The sequence below is a fragment of the Orcinus orca genome, chromosome 19, assembly GCF_937001465.1.
Source record: "Orcinus orca chromosome 19, mOrcOrc1.1, whole genome shotgun sequence".
Lineage (NCBI taxonomy): Eukaryota > Metazoa > Chordata > Mammalia > Artiodactyla > Delphinidae > Orcinus > Orcinus orca.
This window is the reverse complement of record NC_064577.1, coordinates 4679164-4699759: the sequence shown is the minus strand read 5'-3', so window position 1 is coordinate 4699759 and position 20596 is coordinate 4679164. Positions and strand designations below refer to the sequence as shown.

General features: G+C 37.9%; 1 protein-coding gene across 2 annotated transcripts in view; it reads right to left on the bottom strand.

The window, feature by feature from the left end:
• The window catches only part of NLK (nemo like kinase), a 146394-nt gene that overhangs the window by 38499 nt on the left and 87299 nt on the right, over positions 1-20596 (bottom strand). For both annotated transcript variants that reach the window (XR_004481974.2, XM_004267148.4), the window contains exon 3: positions 13141-13196. Coding sequence is in view for 1 of the 2 variants with exons in the window: in XM_004267148.4 (XP_004267196.1) it covers positions 13141-13196 (56 nt within the window). In the remaining variant the exon portion in view is untranslated. The remainder of the gene's footprint in view (positions 1-13140; positions 13197-20596) is intronic.

The window sequence follows — 20596 nt, the reverse complement described above, 5'->3', positions numbered from 1 at the left end:
AGAAAGAGGCACAACCTACTACACAGGGTTACTGCCAGGTTTAGATGTTGTACGTGAATCACACATAAATGCCTGGCACATAGGGAAGAGTGATTACGTGGAAGCTGCTGCTACCACCATCACCACTGTTATGGGAAGAACACATGTGACTATGTTCTTATCTCCTCCTAACATCCCTCCCCCCCACCCTAAGAAAAAGCCAAAGGAAATAAGTAAAAACAACAAACACACGCAAAACAGGCAACCAATTTAAAAAGCTCTTTTAAGGTACTGATCTTAAAAAGAAAGATCAGAATCTCAAAAGGGTATCACTGCTGAAAAGGAAAATTATATTCACTTCTTATTAATGGGGTCTCATGTACTAGTTTTCTTGGCACCAAAAAACAGTATGTCCATTTGTGATACTCACATTCCTTCATAAGAGGACAAAAACCCTTTTCTTAGACAAAGAAAAGTTTTCTACAGGGCATACTGCATATTACTTTTGCGAAAGAACTAGGGTTGGTTTTGGACAGATTGGAAACTCAAGGGAGCAATTAAAAGTGTTAATCTCTGTGAGACCTCCACACAGGGGACTCCTGGTTTTGGTAAAGGGCTTCTAGTAACCTGAAGAGTTTCTCAGTCTGAGCTCAGGGTGGTACACATTAGCTATCATACTGGTTTCCCCTAACTGATTAGTATTCCACATATCCAAAACAACACACACGTGAAACAAAACTCTGCTTGGCTCATGCATATCATATTTCCTTTGGAAAAATGCCACTTCAACCTAATCCTATTATCTACCATCTGGGTTCTCTTGCCACCCCTAAGTGATGTAGCAGTACGAGGAAAACTCAATAAAACACATAATTATTAAACCTATCACCAACAATTCAGTGCTCTTAATTTTAATAATGACATTCATATATATACAGAGAGAAAACCAATATAATAAGTAGTACATAAATAAATTGTACTCCGGCTAAAATACAGATTTGTGCTAGTGCACTGTAGGTCTATTAAGTTCCTTGAAGTACTGCTCTCAAATAAATTGAGTTGGTAGCTGGAGACTCAGCTGGTCTATGAAGTGGCTAAAAGCCCCACTGCTTCCCCATATCCTCCAATTAAGGCAGGCCTGATATATTTAGTGGCTTCTGAAACCTCTGGGCATGTAACACATGCCTCCCTGGTGTCTACCAACCTTAAAAAATAGAAATAAAGTCAGAACAGTGGGATAGGACAAAAAGATCAAATAAATAGTCCTACGAGCACCCCTAAACTCTCATACCTGAATTAAGTGTGTCAAGAGGCTAATAATCAGAAGGTTAACCAGTTCAAGAGAATGATAATGGGGTTATTTAGGTATGGCTTTGTTGTTATTCATTATTACCCTCTATTAGTTGGGAAGTCTGATAGCATTTCATTCCCACCAGCTGGGAAGTTTTAGAGGTATATTTATTTTGTAATAGAGGTGAAAAGACTAGATTCTAGCTTTAGACTTTTTTGGCTTCACCTGAAACACACGTGTTTCAAAGAGCTGGTGTGAATAAGTTGCTCTGACTATAGTGACTCTCTTCAAAGCAGAGGGAAAAAAATTCCAACTGTGAGCTGGAACTTTAAACAGTTCTTTTAAAACAACCTCAGGATTTGCTAGTACACTAAAGCCAAGGTAATCTTTGTGCAGTCAGGAAGGGACCGCTACTAGGAGATGTGACCACTACTTTAGGGCATAACAAGGGGAGTGGTTCTGGGACTGCAGGTTGAAGGAGGAGATTAGGTCTTATCTTTCTAATTAATAAGAAAGGTTTGGTTAAGGTAATGGAAAAAGAAAAAGTAGTAAGAAAGATATAATGTGGATGCAGTCTGGATGGAAGGCTTGGAGCTGCTAGTGGGTTGTATATAGAATATATTTTCTGGTAAGAGGAGGCCACGTAAGGGAATATGAGGTACTGAGGTTGACAACCCATTCCTCATTAACAGTTCACATCTTATTATTAAGACAAAAAATCTTTCTATAACTAGGCTAGGTTTGTTACTGACAGACCATTATGAAAGTCCATTTGTTTGTGATGAGTACTTGCTAATGCCATCTGTTGGTAGCTGGCTTGGCACACTTTGTTTGCATCACAAAGTTCATAGGAGTTCCTATTGTCTTCCAGCTTCACTAAGTTCTACTTCCTCTGTAAGGCCTTCCCTTACCACGTTTATAGCACTTATTAAGTGCCAGGTACTGTTCTAAGTCTATTTAACTATCCCAATTTATTCCTCAAAATAACTTTATGAGGTAGGTACTACTATAAGTTTCATTTTATTAACCAGGAAATTGAGGCACAGAGAGGTTAAGTAACTTGCCCACGAAAACACAGGTTGGACTTCCCTGGTGGTGCAGTGGTTGAGAGTCCACCTGCCAATGCAGGGGACACGGGTTCGAGCCCTGGTCCTGGAAGATCCCACATGCCGCGGAGCAACTAAGCCCGTGCTCCACAACTACTGAGCCTGTGAGCCACAAATACTGAGCCCGCATGCCACAACTGCTGAAGCCTGCAAGCCTAGAGCCCGTGCTCCGCAACAAGAGAAGCACCGCAATGAGAAGCCTGCGCACCACAACAAAGAGTAGCCCCCACTCGCCACAACTACAGAAAGCCTGTGCGCAGCAACAAAGACCCAACGCAGCCAAAAACCAAAAACCAAAAAATCCACAGAAAACACAGGTAGTAAGAGGCAAAGCTGCGATTCAAATCTAGGTGGTCTGGTTCCAGACTCCATGCTCTTTGCCACTACGATAGATTTTCTATTACCTCAAGCTAGCAGAATGCTGACTAGGTCGGCCCTGAACTGATGATAAAGATTTTGAAATAAACAGAGGATAAGGAGCTTGTTCCCATTTCATGATGTGATAGTAAGTCACCAAACTCAAGACTGCTCTTGTCAGGCAGCAGAACTAACGGATGATGAGAGTATGGCAAGCAGAAGGAGTGGAGACGGCACTGATTTTAGAGTGCTGTTATTTAGGCTCCAACATCAAGAACATGTATTGGAGGAGCCACCAAGGCTTTGTAAGGAGAAGAAAGGGAGATACTTGGTGGTCAATTTCCTAATATAACAATCCTCCAAGAATATGTAATGAAGGCAATTTTCCATATTACCATGTTCAGGCCTGCCAATCAGTCTATAACTTATATTGTTTCCACCTCTCAGACAAAAGAGAATAAAGCTGATTCATTACCCAGCTTCTACAGTCAGTAAAAACCAGGAGAATTTATAAACTATTATGAATAAATGATTGCTATTGATAAGGGCTATGCAAATATTTCATAAGAAAGCACTGCTATATAAGTACTTTAATAATAGAGAGCTAACCATTCTGGACAGCTCAAGTTGTGCATATATGTGAAAATCTGTGATGTGGTCTTATGTAAAAAAACTACCTATCAGCTTCAAAAACTCTGGCCATCTAGAGTTCCGAACTATAGTGGCTGACCTGTCTGCTTAATTGAACTGAAGTCTGAGAACACATTTAATGTTCTATGTGCAATCAGCAACTGAGGTTGTGTGAGAAACTATTAATGATGCGTTAAAAGCCTTCAGATAGCAAAATAAGCGTATTTAACTGGTTTAGCTGGGTTGGGAGAAGAAAATGGAGAACCTGCTGTATCAAATTATTTCCTACAGAATGAATATAGACAGAAAGCTTTGAAAACACAATTTTAATCCCTGACTTCAGGTATTAAAAACTGGACAATTCTTCCTTCCATTTCATTCTGGACAGAGACCAACACTAAGCCAAATTATAAAGAAGAAATCTTGCAATATTAAATATTTATCAAGTAGGAGCCATCCATGTTGGTCAACAGTTTTACAACTATTTGTTTTAAAGTCTTCATCTTTATGCAATATGAGTTAAAACAAATATGAAAATCAGGTGATTTTTCCAAAAGGACATGGCGAATTTTTGGTTTAATAAACTATAGTATGTAGATATCCAAGTCTGATTCCTGAAGCCACAGATTCTCTTATATGAAAAGTCCAAGAATGACAGTTAAAATATTCTTAAACTCACATTAAGCACTAATTCTGAAATCCTGCCATTCCTGTTGGAAGGAAAAATCTCACAACCATAAATATGGGAGACTTAACAGTATCCTTTTCCTCACATTTTTTTCTTCCAAAATCAGGTCCACAGAGGAGGGAAATTTCAACCTCGATCTCAGATATATAACTGCCTATGAAATAAAAACGAGGGCATTAAATAGCATGGATAATGAAAATCCGGTTTATGGGTATTGTTGATTTCAAACAATGCTTTCCATGTGAAAGAAAAACAGCAATGCATCACAGAGAAAATTGCTTTCTCTGGTAACAAATGGTCAGCCCTAAATCTCATCATCTTCTTTGCAACAAAAACCATGGGCGTCTTTGCAACCAGAAAAAAATTGGTGTGTGCTTCAATTAGAATCACTGACCTTTTCTGAAGCATGCCGGTGCTTCTCTATAGAAATCAATGGAATAAAAGGTCACGGTGTTAAAATGTTTGACTATAACAATCTCTTTCCCAGGCTAAGGCAAATTCCTCTTCTTTTTAAGATAACTAATTTGTTGTATAGAATATCAAAAATCAAAAAATAAAAACTACCTTTAACTTGCGATTTAAAATTGACTAAAAAAAGAAAAAGAAGTCTATTCTGCCACCGGAAAAAAAGAAAAAAACCCTGGAAAGTTGTTATTCTACATCCCCTGTCATGGCCCAGAAAATTCTGCTGGCTGAGTCCTTGTCACTAAGGCTATAACCACAAATGCAATGAAACAGAAAAAGTATCCTAGAAAATATTACGTTATTTCAAACCTCAGCTCTTTTCTTCCCAAAGTACCCTAGAGAAGGCAAAGGCAAGCTTCTGTGTCTGTCAAATGTAGGTGGTAGAGCCTGGGATTACTAATCTTCCATCCTCACAGCCCTCCAAAGCAAATAAATGCACGTGTATACACAAATGCAGACATTAAGAGCCAAGGAACAGGATTTCCCTGGTGGCCGCAGCGGTTAAGAATCTGCCTGCTAATGCAGGGGACACGGGTTCGAGTCCTAGTCCGGGAAGATCCCACATGCCGTGGAGCAATTAAGCCTGTGTACCACAACTACTGAGCCTGTGCTCTAGAATCCGCGAGCCACAACTACTGAGCCCGCATGCTACAGCTACTGAAGCCCGCACTCCTAGAGCCCGTGCTCTGCAACAAAGACAAGCCACTGCAATGAGAAGACCTCACAAGGAAACGAACAGTAGCCCCCACTTGCTGCAACTAGAGAAAGCCCGCAAGCAGCAACGAAGACCCAACACAGCCAAAAATAAATTAAAAAAAAAAAAAAAGTAAGCTGAGAAGTAGAGAAGGAGTAAGCTGCCTTCTTCTCTCCTACCCTTTCCAGGCTATGGTTGGTCCCACTGCTATGCTCAAAAACCTCTTAAAAAATATACAACAGAAGCTAATTCCACATTCCACATTCTCTCATCCTTGTCTTTTCTAGCAGCCTATACAACAATCCTGATTTTAGCTACATGACACAAAAAGCTAGTTTACATTTGCGTATTCAAATTCTCCTAGGTGGTCACTGGTAACTTCAACATTCATACCGAGAATCATTCCAGTGCTTTAGTCTAGTGGATCCCAACCCCGAGGCCACATTAAGTTCACTGGAGGGAAGTTTAAAAAAAAAACTGATGCCTAGGATCCAACTCAAACCAATTAAATCAGAATCTCTGGTGCCCAACATTGCTAATTATTAGAGAAATGCAAATCAAAACTACCATGAGGCACCAGCTCACACTGGTCAGAATGACCATAATTAAAAAGTCTACAGGGGGCTTCCCTGGTGGTGCAGTGGTTAAGAGTCCGTCTGCAGGGCTTCCCTGGTGGCGCAGTGGTTGAGAGTCCGCCTGCCGATGCAGGGGACACGGGTTCGTGCCCCGGTCCGGGAAGATCCCACATGCCGCAGAGCGGCTGGGCCCGTGAGCCATGGCCGCTGAGCCTGCGCGTCCGGAGCTTGTGCTCCGCAACGGGAGAGGCCACAGCAGTGAGAGGCCCGCGTACCGCAAAAAAAAAAAAAAAAGTCTACAAATAGCAAATGCTGGAGAGGGTGTGGAGAAAAGGGAACCCTCCTATTCTGTTGGTGGGAATGTAAGCTGGGGCACCTACTGTGGAGAACAGTATGGAGGTTCCTTAAAAAACTAAAAATACAGTTGCCATATGGTCCAGCAATCCCACTCTCCCACTCCTGGACACATATCCTGACAAAACTATAATTCAAAAAGATACACGCACCCCTCCCCCATGTTCACAGCAGCACTATTTACAATAGCCGAGACTTGGAAACAATCTAAATGGCCATCGACAGATGAATGGATAAAGGAGATGTGGTACACACACACACACACACACACACACACACACACACACACACACAAAATGGACTATTACTCAGCCATAAAAAAGAATGAAAGAATGCCATCTGCAGCTACATGGATAGACCTAGAGATTACTGTACTAGAAGTAAGTCCAAAAGAGAAAGACAAATACGATATGATATCACTTATATGTGGAACCTAAAATATGACACAAATGAACTTACCTACAAAAAAGAAACAGACCCACAGATAGAGAACAGACTTCTGGTTGCCAAGGGAAAGTGGGGTGAGGGAGGGCTGTATTGGGAGCTTGGGACTAGCAAATGTATACTATTCTATATAGAATGGATAAACAACAAGGTCCTACTGTACAGCACAGGGAACTACATTCAATATCCTGTAATGAACCATAATGGAAAAGATTATGAAAAAGAATATATATATATGTACATGTGTGTGTGGTGTGTGTATATATATATATATCTACCTCTGGGATGCAGGGTCTGTTCATTTCTTTTCTTTTCTTTTTTTTTTTAAAGTTCCCTAGATGAATGTGATGTGCAGCCAGGGTAGAGATTCTCTCTAGCCCTCAGTTTCTCAACCATCTGAACTCTAAAGACTTTCATTATTATTCTACTTCATCCATTTCAAAGTGTGGCTTGAGATCTTGAAGGTACTACAACTTGTTCTTCCTTTCTTAGAATAATCTCCATATTCAAACCACACAACTACTCCTGCTGAGCCTGCTCTTTGCTGTCATCCCAACATCTGTCTTTGGATCTTGCCTCTCCCCTTTCTCAGAGTACGCCAAGTCCTCTTCTGATTTCAGTTGCTTCTCTACCGATGTGGCCAGCCATTCTGTAATGTTCTAAGCAGCCCCTCAGATTTCTTCATTTCCTTGTCTTGCCTCTGTAAATACCCAACCAATCATCAACTCGACAACCTAGGCTGTTGAGTACATGGCTAAAGAAGTCCCAATCAATTGCCAAAAATCCTTCTGTCCTTTCACTATATTGTGCACAGCAGTCACTACCTCTTAGCCCCAAAAGTCAGGTCCTTGTTAAAGTATTTTTAATTAAAAAAATTTTTTTGGTAAAATATACATAATAAAAATTACCATTTTAACCAATTTTACGTGCACCATTCAGTGGCATTAAGCACAATCACAATGTTATGCAACTATCACCACTATCCAATTCTAGAACTTTCTCATCACCCAAACAGAAATTCTTTGTTAAGTTTATAAAGTACGCTTCCAATTCCGTCATTCCTTACCACAAAAATCTTTCATTGGGCCCTAAAATGCCTACTGAATAAAGATGAATTTCCTTAGTTCAACATTCAAGGCTCTCTATGACTTGGCCCTAACTAGCTTAATTTCTCATTATTCGTGCATTCTAAACTCTAGCCATTCCCTAAAAGATGCTGATACTTACTCCCTCCATTTGGAATATCCACCCTCCTCAATGTTACCCATCCAAATCCTTCTCATCCTTCCATACTCAACTGAAATGTCTTTTCCCCCACGAAGTCTTGTGTTTTCTTTTAAAGTCCCACATCACCTGTCTATATTCTTTTGGCACATTCTACCATGTATAATAGTTTTTTCTTTACATCTTATCTCACCCCACAGACTTGAGGGAAACATTGTTCTTGAGGGAAAACATTAAGAGGCATCAGTGGGTTAAGAGCACTCTTGGCCCATTGGACCAGACAACATGGGTTCAAATCCCAGCTCTATCATTTTTAAGTGACCTTGATCAAGTTATCTACCTCTCTGAGCTACAGTTTCTTCATCTTTAAAATGGAGATAAAGGTATTTAGAACAATGCCTGACACACTAAATTTAAAAAAATTAAAGAGTCAAAGAGTCAGTAGATACTAAGGTGGTTAAAGTCAGGAATTTTGCTGTTCTTGGATTGTTCTGCTAATTTTTCCTTGGTTTTGTCTTTCTGTGTCTCTGTCCTAGGCTTCGGGGCTAAGGAGCCAGAATTGGTGACAGTGGGTAAGTGAAAGTTTTTGTTTTAAATCATCAAATGCTTTTCAAGTAATCAGCTTGGAAACTAAAATGGGAAAGAGTGAAAAATCAGATCCTCAATGCTCTCAGGATATGCAGAATTTTTTCTATCACTATACTTTCCAACTCATAATTATTATTTACATGATTGTATCCCCCACTAGATTACAAACTTGAAAGGCAGAGACTATCTTATTTATTTAGCACCTACTATATGTTAGGCACTGTTCTAAGTGCTGGGAATACAACAGTGAGCAAAACAGAAAAAAAATTCCTGGTTCTAGGAACATAGTTGATGCCTATGCTTATCGAATAAACGAAGAGGAAATTCTAACAATATGGGAATCTTCAAAACTCCTAAAATGTAGATTTCTGGTCCTTGCTGGTACTGTTGTTGCAGAAAGAGTGTACTTATATATGCATATACACATTTTATTTTGTTTGTTCTTAGCTTTTCACTGGCTCCTAAGATTCCCTGAGGGTTATAGAGCTGTTTCATAGCACTAGGGAATTACATATTGTGTATATAAAATATAGTATACTAACACTATCAATTAAACTACTGCATCTGGGAGTAGTTTAAGTGATAGCATTACATTATTGCCTACCAAGGACTTTAACTGGCTGAACTGGATGTGTAGGTTCCCTCGCTGCCTTTGCGACAAGAAATTCCTGTTTAAACACTGCCTGCACAAGCCAAACCTATTATTCAAACAGGGACATTTCTGAAAGTGAAGGAGAAACTTATTTAGTATTTATACCAGGATATCAGGTAAAATCCAGGAGTCCTAGCAAACTGGGACAAATAGTCATCTGTTAGACTTCTTGTTTCCATTGGTTTTAGGTTGTGATTGTTTCTAGCACAGAAGACCTGTACCATCCATATTCTTCTCTATAAAATGCTAAGATTATGTTTCAAGTTAAAAAGAAGCTTTTCCCAAAGCAAGCCAAATTTTAAATTCTAATCCAGTCGGCATCTAGTACTTTCTGGGAAGGGGCCTGTTTATGTTACAGAGTCCAGAATCCTGATGGAAGCATGATAAGTAATGTTTTCCAATCTAACAATTAGAAACTTGTTTCTCTTGGATGAAATTTCAGTAGGCTCAAAGTAATTAAATGCCAAACTGCTTTCATACACATTTCCAAATAGGAACTCAAAGTGCAAAATGAATAATGTAATCCTTTAACAAGCTGAAAGCTCAATTCAGAAAAAATATAATCTTTCTTAATTATTAAAGAATATATTTTCTAGGTGTATATACTGGATTTTAAAACTATGAAAACACAGAAGCTAAAAGATACAGAGGTCATAGTAGAATTTATTGCTCTTTCCATACCTGACTCATCTGTTGAACCCTGTAGGAAGATTTGTAAACAGTTATAATCATTGTCTTTTAAAAAGTTGCTTAAGGAGATATCTAAAGATGCATGGTCTTTCAAAACCCAAGCTAAATCTTTGGTGGGCACTGATATTATCATTTTTATTACAGTTTTAGGGAAAAACATATGATTAACTGTGTGATACCCATGTTGACACTTGTGATTGTGACACCTGATTACATCAAAATGTTCATAGACCTCAGATTTTCGAAAATGATATTAACTATTCAATTAGTTTTAAAAGACCTGGTTTAAAATACTATTTGTGAAAACTTACATATGCAATATAACATCCTAATTTTCTAGTCTTAGAAAAAAGTGTAATGATATGGTACTGTATGTTCAATGGAAGATTACTAAAGACTATTTCTTTCCCTTTACAACTTAAATAATATGATATATATTTTTGACTCTATAAACTGACTCCTTTATCGACTAAATATTAGAACATCCATTACACAGTACACAGAACTTACCTAAAACAAGAGCCTCAAACAGACCTCAAAAATAGTTTCTTCAAAGCACAATTCCAAGATCATATGTTTAAAATTCAAAATATTATCCATTCTAAAATCCTCCAACTTGAAAAAAGCACTGTCTAAAACCATGTGTAATGTGTATGCCATGATTTTGAGATACTATAGCAGGAGCTGCTGGCACAGAAGGATAATATACTAAGGTGAAATCAAACAGTAACTTGAGATCCTATTAATCCTCAATATTTTTGTGTTGTAGGTAGTAAGTTTTCTTATTTTTCAGAGGGAAACTGAGGGGAAAACTTTTTTTTGCTTTGACTACAACAAACTTATTTGTATTAAAAAGCACAGGACACAGAAAACTTTCTACTTAGAATATTAGAAGAATCAGGCAGAGCATATATGTAATAACTAAGGCATTTCTTACATTTCCATTTAATAGCTGTTCTAAAACACAAAATTTTAGTGTTCTGTTTCCCAAGCTAAACCATGCCTTCCTAAAAAGTCTTTATCATCCTGTAGCAGCTACAGGTTTAATTCTTTTTTATGTTAACAGGATTTGGTGCTTTCCAAATGGCACCACCACTGGAAAACACCTTTTTTCTGTGTATCATTCTACATATAGCTAAAAATTAGACAACAGAAAAAAAGAATATTGACGTTTAGGTTTGAAGGTTTTTCCATCTGTAGCCAGCTAACTACTGTGAAAGCACAGGTGTCAATCTTTTAACCTGAAGGTAAATAATTAAATAAAAAAGTAAAACATTTAAGTAAATGGTGTACCAGGGGTTCTGTGAATATTTTATGACAAAGGCTTCTAATTTAAACATTCATGAACAATTTTAGGGAAAGAATTTCATAGAAACATTCTGCTAGCTAATGAAATGGGCTGAAATCAGCTACCAACCACTCATGGTTTTAAACCATAACTATGCTAAAATTTCCTCTGCTCTGCAAGTATTTGAAATAATAATGAATCCAGGATCTCCCAGACTCAAATTATGGCCTATAATAATAAGCGGCTGAGAACTCCTAGCTTATAAAAGCACACACAGGGTTTTTAAAGGAATGACAAACCCAAGTACAAAAAATTAATGCCTGATGTAGACAATTCATGCTTGAACTATAAGACAGACATGGATATAATGAATTAGCTAAGTTCAGTGAAGAAAATCTAAAAATATCTGACATTTATTTAAAATACTCATATTCACCAATTATCTTATATGAAAACATTCTTTCCCCACAGATGGCCTAAGTGCAGTAAAGGGTTAACTCAGCAGATCTGGGTTGCCCCAAACCTACACATTCCAAAAGTCTTTAGGACTGGCCCCCGACTGGCTCCCGGGAAATAACCTCTGAACTCTTGCAATATCCTGCCTCATATGAATGTCTTAGTATACCTGATGCTTTGGCCATACCAGATGGCTTACATTAACAATGTGATTTATGGTGAACACCTGTTTTTGTTCACCTGGGGCCCTGGGCCAGCTGTATTAGTTCAACCTCTGGGTGAGGAGAAGGGAGGAGGGCTGAAGGCCGAGTTGCTAAGGTCAGTCCCTAAGGCTCACTGACCTCCAATAAAAACCCTGGACACCAAGGCTCAGGTGAGCTGTCCTGGTCAATAACATTTACCTGTGTTGTCATACACTGTTGCTGGGAGAATTAAACTCTATCTGTGCAATTCCACTGGGAAAGGACAACTGGAACTTTGTGTCTGGTTTCTCTTGGATTCTGCCTTAGGTACCTTTTTCCTTTGCTGATTTTAATCTATATCCTTTTGCTGTAATAAACTGTAACTGTGAGTAGAACAGCTTTCCTGGGTCCTTGAGTCCTTTCACTGAATCATCAACCCTGAGGGTGATCTTGGGGACCCCTGACATACCTGTAAATCCAGTAAAATTCTTATTTAATAAAGAAAATTTCTTAATTTCCAAAGAGGCAGAGACAGTATTACACACTCAGAGGAATGCCTTCTAGTATGTGGATGCCCTTCTCACCAACAAAAAGGATAAAGAAGGTGGCTCCTGGCCGGGTGTAGAAAGTTGCTTCTGCTTAATGAAACAAGTACTGCCCCCATCCTACCAGCTTCCTTCTTTTCTTCAGTGAGGAGCCAGGTAATCTTCAGGAAGTCTAAGAAATGGAATCCTTAATGCTCTCACCTCAGTTGCTACCACTGACCTATAGCTGAGGAGAAAAGAACTTTCTCAATCCTTCTATCCTTAGATTAATTTTATACTTTTAAAGAAAGAGTGTGTCAGAACCATCTGGCCTGGCCCAAGATCTCATTTTTGTATGCCAAGAGGTATACGAAGACACTCTATCAGTCAGGAGCTGGTCAAGGGCCAGTCTCTTCTTTGGAATGTACGGGGGTGGAGCACCCCAAGTCCACTGAGTTAACCCTTTACTGCACAAAGGGATTAGTTCCACAAAGGACTGGTGGGATAAAATACCACCAAGAATTATAGTATTCAAGAGCTCTCTTTAATTTTCACCTTACCCCAAGTGGTGGATAAAAGGGCAGTATTACCTTCTTGACTGATTGGCAGTTGTTGTATAGTGATAAGAGCACTTTATTGAGTTCTACTACAACACAGCTGCCTCAATGGTTTCACCAGCAAAATGGGAATAGCAATACCTATCTCACAAGGCTGTGGGGATTAAATGAAATATCTGTTCGGAAGTCTTGTTTTGTGGTATCACCACTCAGGATATATTGATAATGCTGTGCTCTGTCAGATACTTGGGATTTCAAAATTACCTGGTTCCAGGTACTCAACCACTTCTGCAAGGATGAGATTTAATACACTTCAAGGCATGAACCCCAGAAGGTGCTAGAAGAAGAAATTAATAAAAAATTGCTCCCTTCTTTCACGTTCCCTGGTTAGGATACATTTCTTCAAAATAGTCAATGTGTGGAGGTTGGAGTATGTCAAGGGCAGAGAGTACCTGGGAAAAGGAAAAAAAAAAAAAGCCAAATTTAGAGAAACAAAAAAGAAACAAAATATGACATAAATACAAAAAAACACTATTAACTCATTAATGATTTTAGGCTTGGTTACAACTGAACACTGAGATTAACTAGATTTATCAATCAAGAAACATGGTCCAAAACATTAAGATAGGTTTTGTAAAATCACTTTCAAAGACGATTTTACTTATGCCAATATCAGAGAGGCAATTGGGTTATACTACATGCTACCAGAACCCCTGCACAGGAGAGTGCTGGAAAGAAATGCCCGATTTTTAATGATCAGTGTTGCTTTAAGAGCATGAGGAGCCATATCTACCATTCATTCCTTTACTCCTCTGTTCAAAAAGTGTTTACTAAGTGCATTCTATCTGGCAGGTACTGTGGGAGACTCTCGGGGAAAGCTGATGAATAAAACTGATAATCATCCCTGTTCTGGAGACCACGGGAGAGGAAGGCATTAAACAAATAGTTACACAAAAATCTAATTGTGACATTTATTATTATGAAGGGAAAAAGTAAAGAGGAGTGGGAGAAAGAGCTTCCCTGAAGCAAAACTACTCTAAGAGTTGAAGGGCGAATAGGTGTTGGTCAGGCAATGTAAAGGCACTGAGGCAAGAAAGAACCAGGCAGGTTCTAGAAACAGAAATGCCAGTGCTTATGGAACACAGTGGGTGGGAAGAAAATAGACTAGGATAAAACAGAAGAGAAAGGCAGGGTTATATCACACAAAGTCTCTTTAAATTATGGTAAGTGTTTTGGATCTTATTCCAAGTACAAAAAAAGAAGTCACTAGGGTAGGAAAAAAAGACTTTAAGGCATCTGAAATTCAAGTCCTTTATAAAAGCAGCACACTACCAATGTAACTTCTGCCATCGAAACACAACAAATAGGCCTTCTTTCCCTACCAGCTGTTTATCTACTCTTTTAAGCCCCATCTATGATGTCACACCTAAGAATCTGAATCTATCTTGCTAATGAAAACTACCAGGCTCAAAGGATACAGAAGAAATTATTTAACAGGAAATAAACTGTGTAGTACAAGTTCAAATTTTCTGATCTTTAGCTTAGTTTTTTAAGAAAAAATTTTTTTTATTATGGAGAATTTCAAACATATAAAAGTGGGCAGAATAGGATAAAGAATACACATGTAATCAAGACCTGGCCTTAATAGTTATCTACACATGACCATTCTTGCTTCATCTATGCCCTCCACACTCCCTATATAATTTTGAAGAAAATACAAGACTTATTTCACCTATACATCAGTAAATATCTCTAAAAGATAAAAACTTTAAAAAAGTACAATTATCAAATCTGAAAATTTACTGTTTTTCAATACCATCAAATATCCAGTGCTCAAATTTCTAATTTTCTTATTTTTTTAAAAAAAGTTTGTTAATCTAAATCAGGAGCTGAAGAAGCTTTATATATTGTGGTTGATTTATGTCTTTCAAGTTTTACCTACAGATTTCTTTCTCTTTTCCCCTTGCAATTTATGTATGGAAGGAACTTTGTTCATTTTAAAGGTTATTCTTTTTTCAGCCAAGAGTTTTTCACTTTAAAATTTTTAATTAAACTAAAACCTCCTGTACTGAAAAAGCTTTCATTCACTTTAAAACCAGCTAAATATAAAGGTTTTAAAATAGTTTAGATGTTTTATAAAGAATATCTATATTTCCTTTCTGAATTAAAATGTTTATACTTAGACTCTTCGTATAAATGGAAAATAACAGATTTTCCAGTTCCTTCAAAGAATAATTTTTATCATATGAAAGATAATTATTTCATTTCTATATTTTTAAAAACCTATAATTAGCTAGTGTCACAAATTCACATAAATTCATTTCTCATTATGTGATAGAAAAAATTTTAACATGAATATTTGATGCTTGTGGAAGGCAGTTAAAAATTAATGTTTTACTTGACATCTTTTGGACTCTAAGCTCTGTATCTGAACAACATACATCCTGTCTTGGGGGAAAACAGAATGCAATGAGTGACAGCGTCCATTAGACAAAGCTATTTTACACTTCAAATCTATCTGCTATAATTAGAGGTTATCTAAAGGAAAGTGACAACCATACATTTTAAACCTTGACAGAGAAGAATGAGGCTTTCTTACTCCAAATTTGATGAGGCTTTCTGTAGAAAAGCCATATAAAACAGGGCTAGACATTTGCACCAAAGCATTTAGCTATGATTCTTAGCTTTGAAGGTACAATATTTTAAACTCTGCCTGGAATTTTTGAAATGGCTGTTGTCTTATACTCCTGTTCTTTCTACCACCTCAAAATGTTTATCGGATGATGACATTCCACAGTGTTCCTAGGTGGCAAAAACAGTGCTTAGACCATTAGAGATGATACATGAATCTCAGAAGTGGTGTAAATGAGGAAGTGAGAAGGAATAGTAGCAGAGTTTCAAACTCCAGACTTCATGCCTGACTCACTATTTAAAAAGCCCAAGTCCTTCTATAACCCCTCTACTATCTGTGGGAATAAAGTACGTGAGATTAGCCTTATGATGTAAATAGGAGGACCCTCGTAAAGACTTTGACTTGTAAAGAGTCAAAGTATCCCAAAATACCACAGACTCGTCAGAAGATCTCAAATACAAAAAAAAAGCAAGCAGACTTGTTTAATTAAAAAATGAACTAAAGCGGGCTTCCCTGGTGGCACAGTGGTTGAGAGTCCGCCTGCCGATGCAGGGGACACGGGTTCGTGCCCCGGTCTGGGAAGATCCCACATGCCGCGGAGCGGCTGGGCCCGTGAGCCATGGCCGCTGAGCCGTCTGGAGCCTGTGCTCCGCAACGGGAGAGGCCACAACAGTGAGAGGCCCGTATACCGCAAAACAAACAAACAAACAAACAAAAAAACAATTGCTGTGAATAAGTGCAATCCTAAATGTAAAGACTAAAAATTTAACTGTTTGTAGAGTGCATTCCCATATTTAAGCAAAGGAGCTCCCACCTCCCCATTCTCTCACCACCACCCCCACCCGGAATACATTTCAAGTTCTTTAAGGTAGCGACTATTACTATTACTATTTTTTATAGAGTTGTAAGATATAATAAAGTATACAAATCCTAACTGTATAATCTGATTAATTTTTACATACAAAGTGTATAACAAGATAAATATTTACTCCATGGTTAAAATCTAGATCAAGAAATTAAGGATTTCAAGGCCCCCCTTGCTCCTTTCCAGTCAAAACCCATCTCTGCTCAGAGGTTACGATTATTCTCATTTCCATCACCACAGACTCCTTTTGCCTGTCCTTGAACTTTATACAAATTGAATCATAATGAGTGAAGACCTTTGTATATGGCTTCTTTCATTTACTGTTACGCCTGTGAGATACACCCATGTGTGGATCCTCATCCTTTTTATTGATGTGCAGTATACCATTATATGAACTAACACAATGTATTTATCCAGAGTACTGCTGGCAAACTTTTTGGTTGTTTCCAAATGGTATTATGAATAAAGTTTCTATGAACATTTTTGTACATGTCCTTTGGTAGATGTATGCAGTCATTTGTCTTGAGTATACCAAAGAGTACAACTGCTGGGTCACTGGGCAGGTGTATATTTAGCTTTAGCAGAAACTGCCAGGTTTCCTAAGTGGTTTTACGAATTTACATTCTCACCAGCAATGATGAGTTTCAGCTGATTCGCATCCTTGTCAACACTGGGTATTGTCAGTCTTTTATTTAAGCTATTCTGGTAAGTATATAGTAGTATCCCACTAGTCTTAATTTACATTTCTCTGACAACTAACAACTTTGAGCAATTTGTCATATGCTTATTAGCCACTTGGTTATCCTTTTATGTGAAATTCTTGATTAAGTCTTTTACTGATGGGTAAAAATTCTTGATCTGTAGAAGCTCTTTATAAGATATATGATGTTTAGATACAGAATTTACAGTCTGAAAAATGTCAAGTAAAATATTTATTTCTAATGGTCTTCCTCAAATGCTAAATATTTATTTTAAAACTTGTTCTATCACATAATATATTCTGGAAACAAGTTTTTTGTTGGATAATGCCTGAGGTCTTTTCATTCTCTTAAACTTCTGATGAGCATTAATTTTTAATGTTAATGGTGTCCTGTTTAACACTTTTTTAAAAAAAGGTCAATGCTTTACTTCTCTAGTTAAGAAATCTTTGTTTATTTCAGTCATGAAGACATTTTCCTATGTTTTATTCCAGAAGCTTTGTAACTTTACTTTTCATATTTAAGTCTATGATCCATTTTGAATTAATTTATGTATATGTCAAGAAGTAGATTTTTTTCATATGGATATCTAATTGATTCCTGTTTATTTATTTATTTTTAAAAGTCTTTATTGAATTTGTTACAATATTGCTTCTGTTTCATGTTTTGGTTTTTTGGGCACGAGGCATGCGGGACCTTAGCTCCCCAACCAGGGATCGAACCCGCACCCCCTGCATTGGAAGGCGAAGTCTTAACCACTGGACTGCCAAGAAAGTCCCTGATTCCTGTTTATTGAAATGGATAGCCATTTCCCTCTGGATTGCAGTGGCACCTGTCTTGTAAATCAGGTGGACATGTATGTGTATGTCAGTTTATAGACTCTATTCTGTTCTACTCTATTCTGTTCCATTAATCTATTTTTCTGTCCTTGTGCTGCCTTGATTATTATAGCTTCAAGTGTGAATCTCCAACTTCGTTCAACTTCTTCAAGATTGTCTTGAGTATTTTAGGTCTTTTCCACTTCCATAAACTTTAGAATGTTTGTCGATTTCCACACACACATACGCATAAAACCCTGCTGGGATTCTCTTTGGGATTACATTGAATACATAGTTCAACTTGGGAAGCACATGGGTATTAACCACAGTGAGTATTCCAATTCATGAACGCAAGAGCCTGTATTATTTTAAATGCATCAAGAATCTGCTCAGTACCACAAATTTTAGGCACAGAGCACACAAAACCAAATCCACTGATAAGTAACTTATTCTAAGTATCCTTTGCCTTTTCACACTCCTTAGCAGCAGAACCATTAGCATTAATAATGTCTGCAGCCAAACAGCTTGTCTGCGTTCAGAGAAGGGTCCTATTGGTATGATTCTTTATCCTACTTATGAACCTAGAGAGGCCTTATTTGAGTTCAGTCAGACTATACAGAGGAAAACAAATGATCCCGCTTTGCCTTCACTACCTCCTCTTTTGCCTCCTCTACTCCAGAACTAAAAGGTTGGGAAAAAGTAACTCCAAGAGAGATCACCGAGGTTACCATTCCAGACTCCGAGATTTCATATTTTATTTCCCTGTCACTTTCACTCACTCACTTACTGTTCAATAGACTGACTACCTACCGTGTGCTTAGTGCTATTGCCTAAGGACAAGAAAAACCCAAGAACTCTATTATAGGGGCTCTTAGTAGGAATCAATAGGTCCTAAGGAGGCACTGGATGGGCATTAAAGGACTAGTAAAAGTCTAAAATGACATAAAAATTATGTGTATATGTATTTTTCCAAAAGAGGGTTCATGGCATTCATCAGATTGTCAAAGAATGAAAAAACCCTCAGTCATCCGTTTTCTATGCCGATAAAATGACAACTCTGTGTGTGTGTGTGTGTGTGTGTGCGTGTGTGTGTACACACACGCACAAGTGCACAGATGGGCAAAGTAGAGAATATTTTGTCAGATTTTATAACAGCTCAGATTCTGACTAGACACTACTGAGAGGCCTAAACAACATCAATCTTTAGAAAGTTAAACCCATTTCTGTTTCTCTAAGTTGCTACATCAAGGCGAACCTATCCCTTTAAGATGAACAACCTTTAAGGAAAAAAATGTGCGTGTGCGTGTGCGTGTGTGTGTGTGTGTATGTGTATCTCAATCAGTCAGATCACCTGAAATCAATGAATATGATACAATGACTTTGAAGGTTCTGTTCAAAAGAAAATCTAAAGGCTTCCAGGGTTTTGCAGCTATTCTGTGTCACATAAAAAGCCATCCAAATTAAAATCCAACCTTCCTACAACAGCCAGGTTAATCTTTCTAAATGCCATTTTCATCATGACATTCCTTTCTTTTCCTTCTATTCAATCAAATGTTAATCTCAAAAGGCTCATCTTAAGGTTTCTCCCTGTTTAAAGCATCTTTGAGATTTTAAGTCCATGACAATTACTCTCTTTTTCTTAATAGTACAATACTTGTCTGTCATCTTTCACCTGAGAAGCTTTAAAAAAATACAGCTACCGGGGTCTCAACCCCAGAGATTACAATGTAGTAGGTCTGGGATGAAACCCATGAATCTGCATTTTAAAGGCTCACTTGGTGATTCGAATATATTTTTAGGTTTGGTTGCCCAGCTTTTCACTATGCGCAGCACACACAGTGTCCTGTATTAATGTTTAACCATGCAGGCAGTCCTCCCACAGCACTGTTATCACAGTATCACATTACTAAACTCCTCGAGGGTAGAAACCCCTAGAAGCTGATGTAGTTTAGGGATATAGGATGTGCACAGTAAATGTTTACTGAATTAATGAATATGGGCCCTGAAGCAAGACAGATTTAGACTTCAATCTGTGCCACCCTGACCTTGGGCAAATTACTTAACTCTAAGCTTTGGTTTCCTCCTCTGTAAAGTAGGGATAATAAGCCCTATCTGACAAGACTTTTAAGTATTAAATTAATATATGTAAAGCATCTACACATTTTCTGACACTTGGTAACAAATGCTTAAACACCCGGTCCACTTCCTTCAAAAAAGGACCATGTTTTGAACTTTTTTTTGTATTCTTCACATGACCTAGCACTGCACTCTGCACACAGGACACAATTAATAAACATCTGTTGTCTTAACTACATGAAATACCAGTTGCCTCTTAGATTGGCATTCCACACATACCAGGTATGCTGGCCCTGAGATGCTTTTGTAGATCTCAGTGCACAGCATAAATTCATTATGTATAAAATAGTGGTGCCACGATGTCCCATCTCCAACTATTTGCCTCACTTTTGAACATTCCCACAGAAATCACAAGCACTCTCTTACGATACAGCTCAGGAGCTCGAACGGTAGTTGCTGTGTTTTAATATGTGTGATTTTCAAGACTGCAGTTTGTTTCTTTTCTTACACTACTCACTCTGACACTATCTTTGTAACTTAATTAGTTACTCTATAGGAATGAGTCATGAGCAAAGATAGCAACATATACAGATAGCAGCCTATTACACCATCCCTCCTTTATAAAAGAAGCCAAGATAGGTTTGACTAAACCATTGAAACCCTTAGAAAGTGAATTTCTGATACCACCTTCAAAATATTTCTTTATTGTGGACCCCTTTACTTGAGTCTCTGACAATGTACATAAGGTTTGTACTCTTTGATG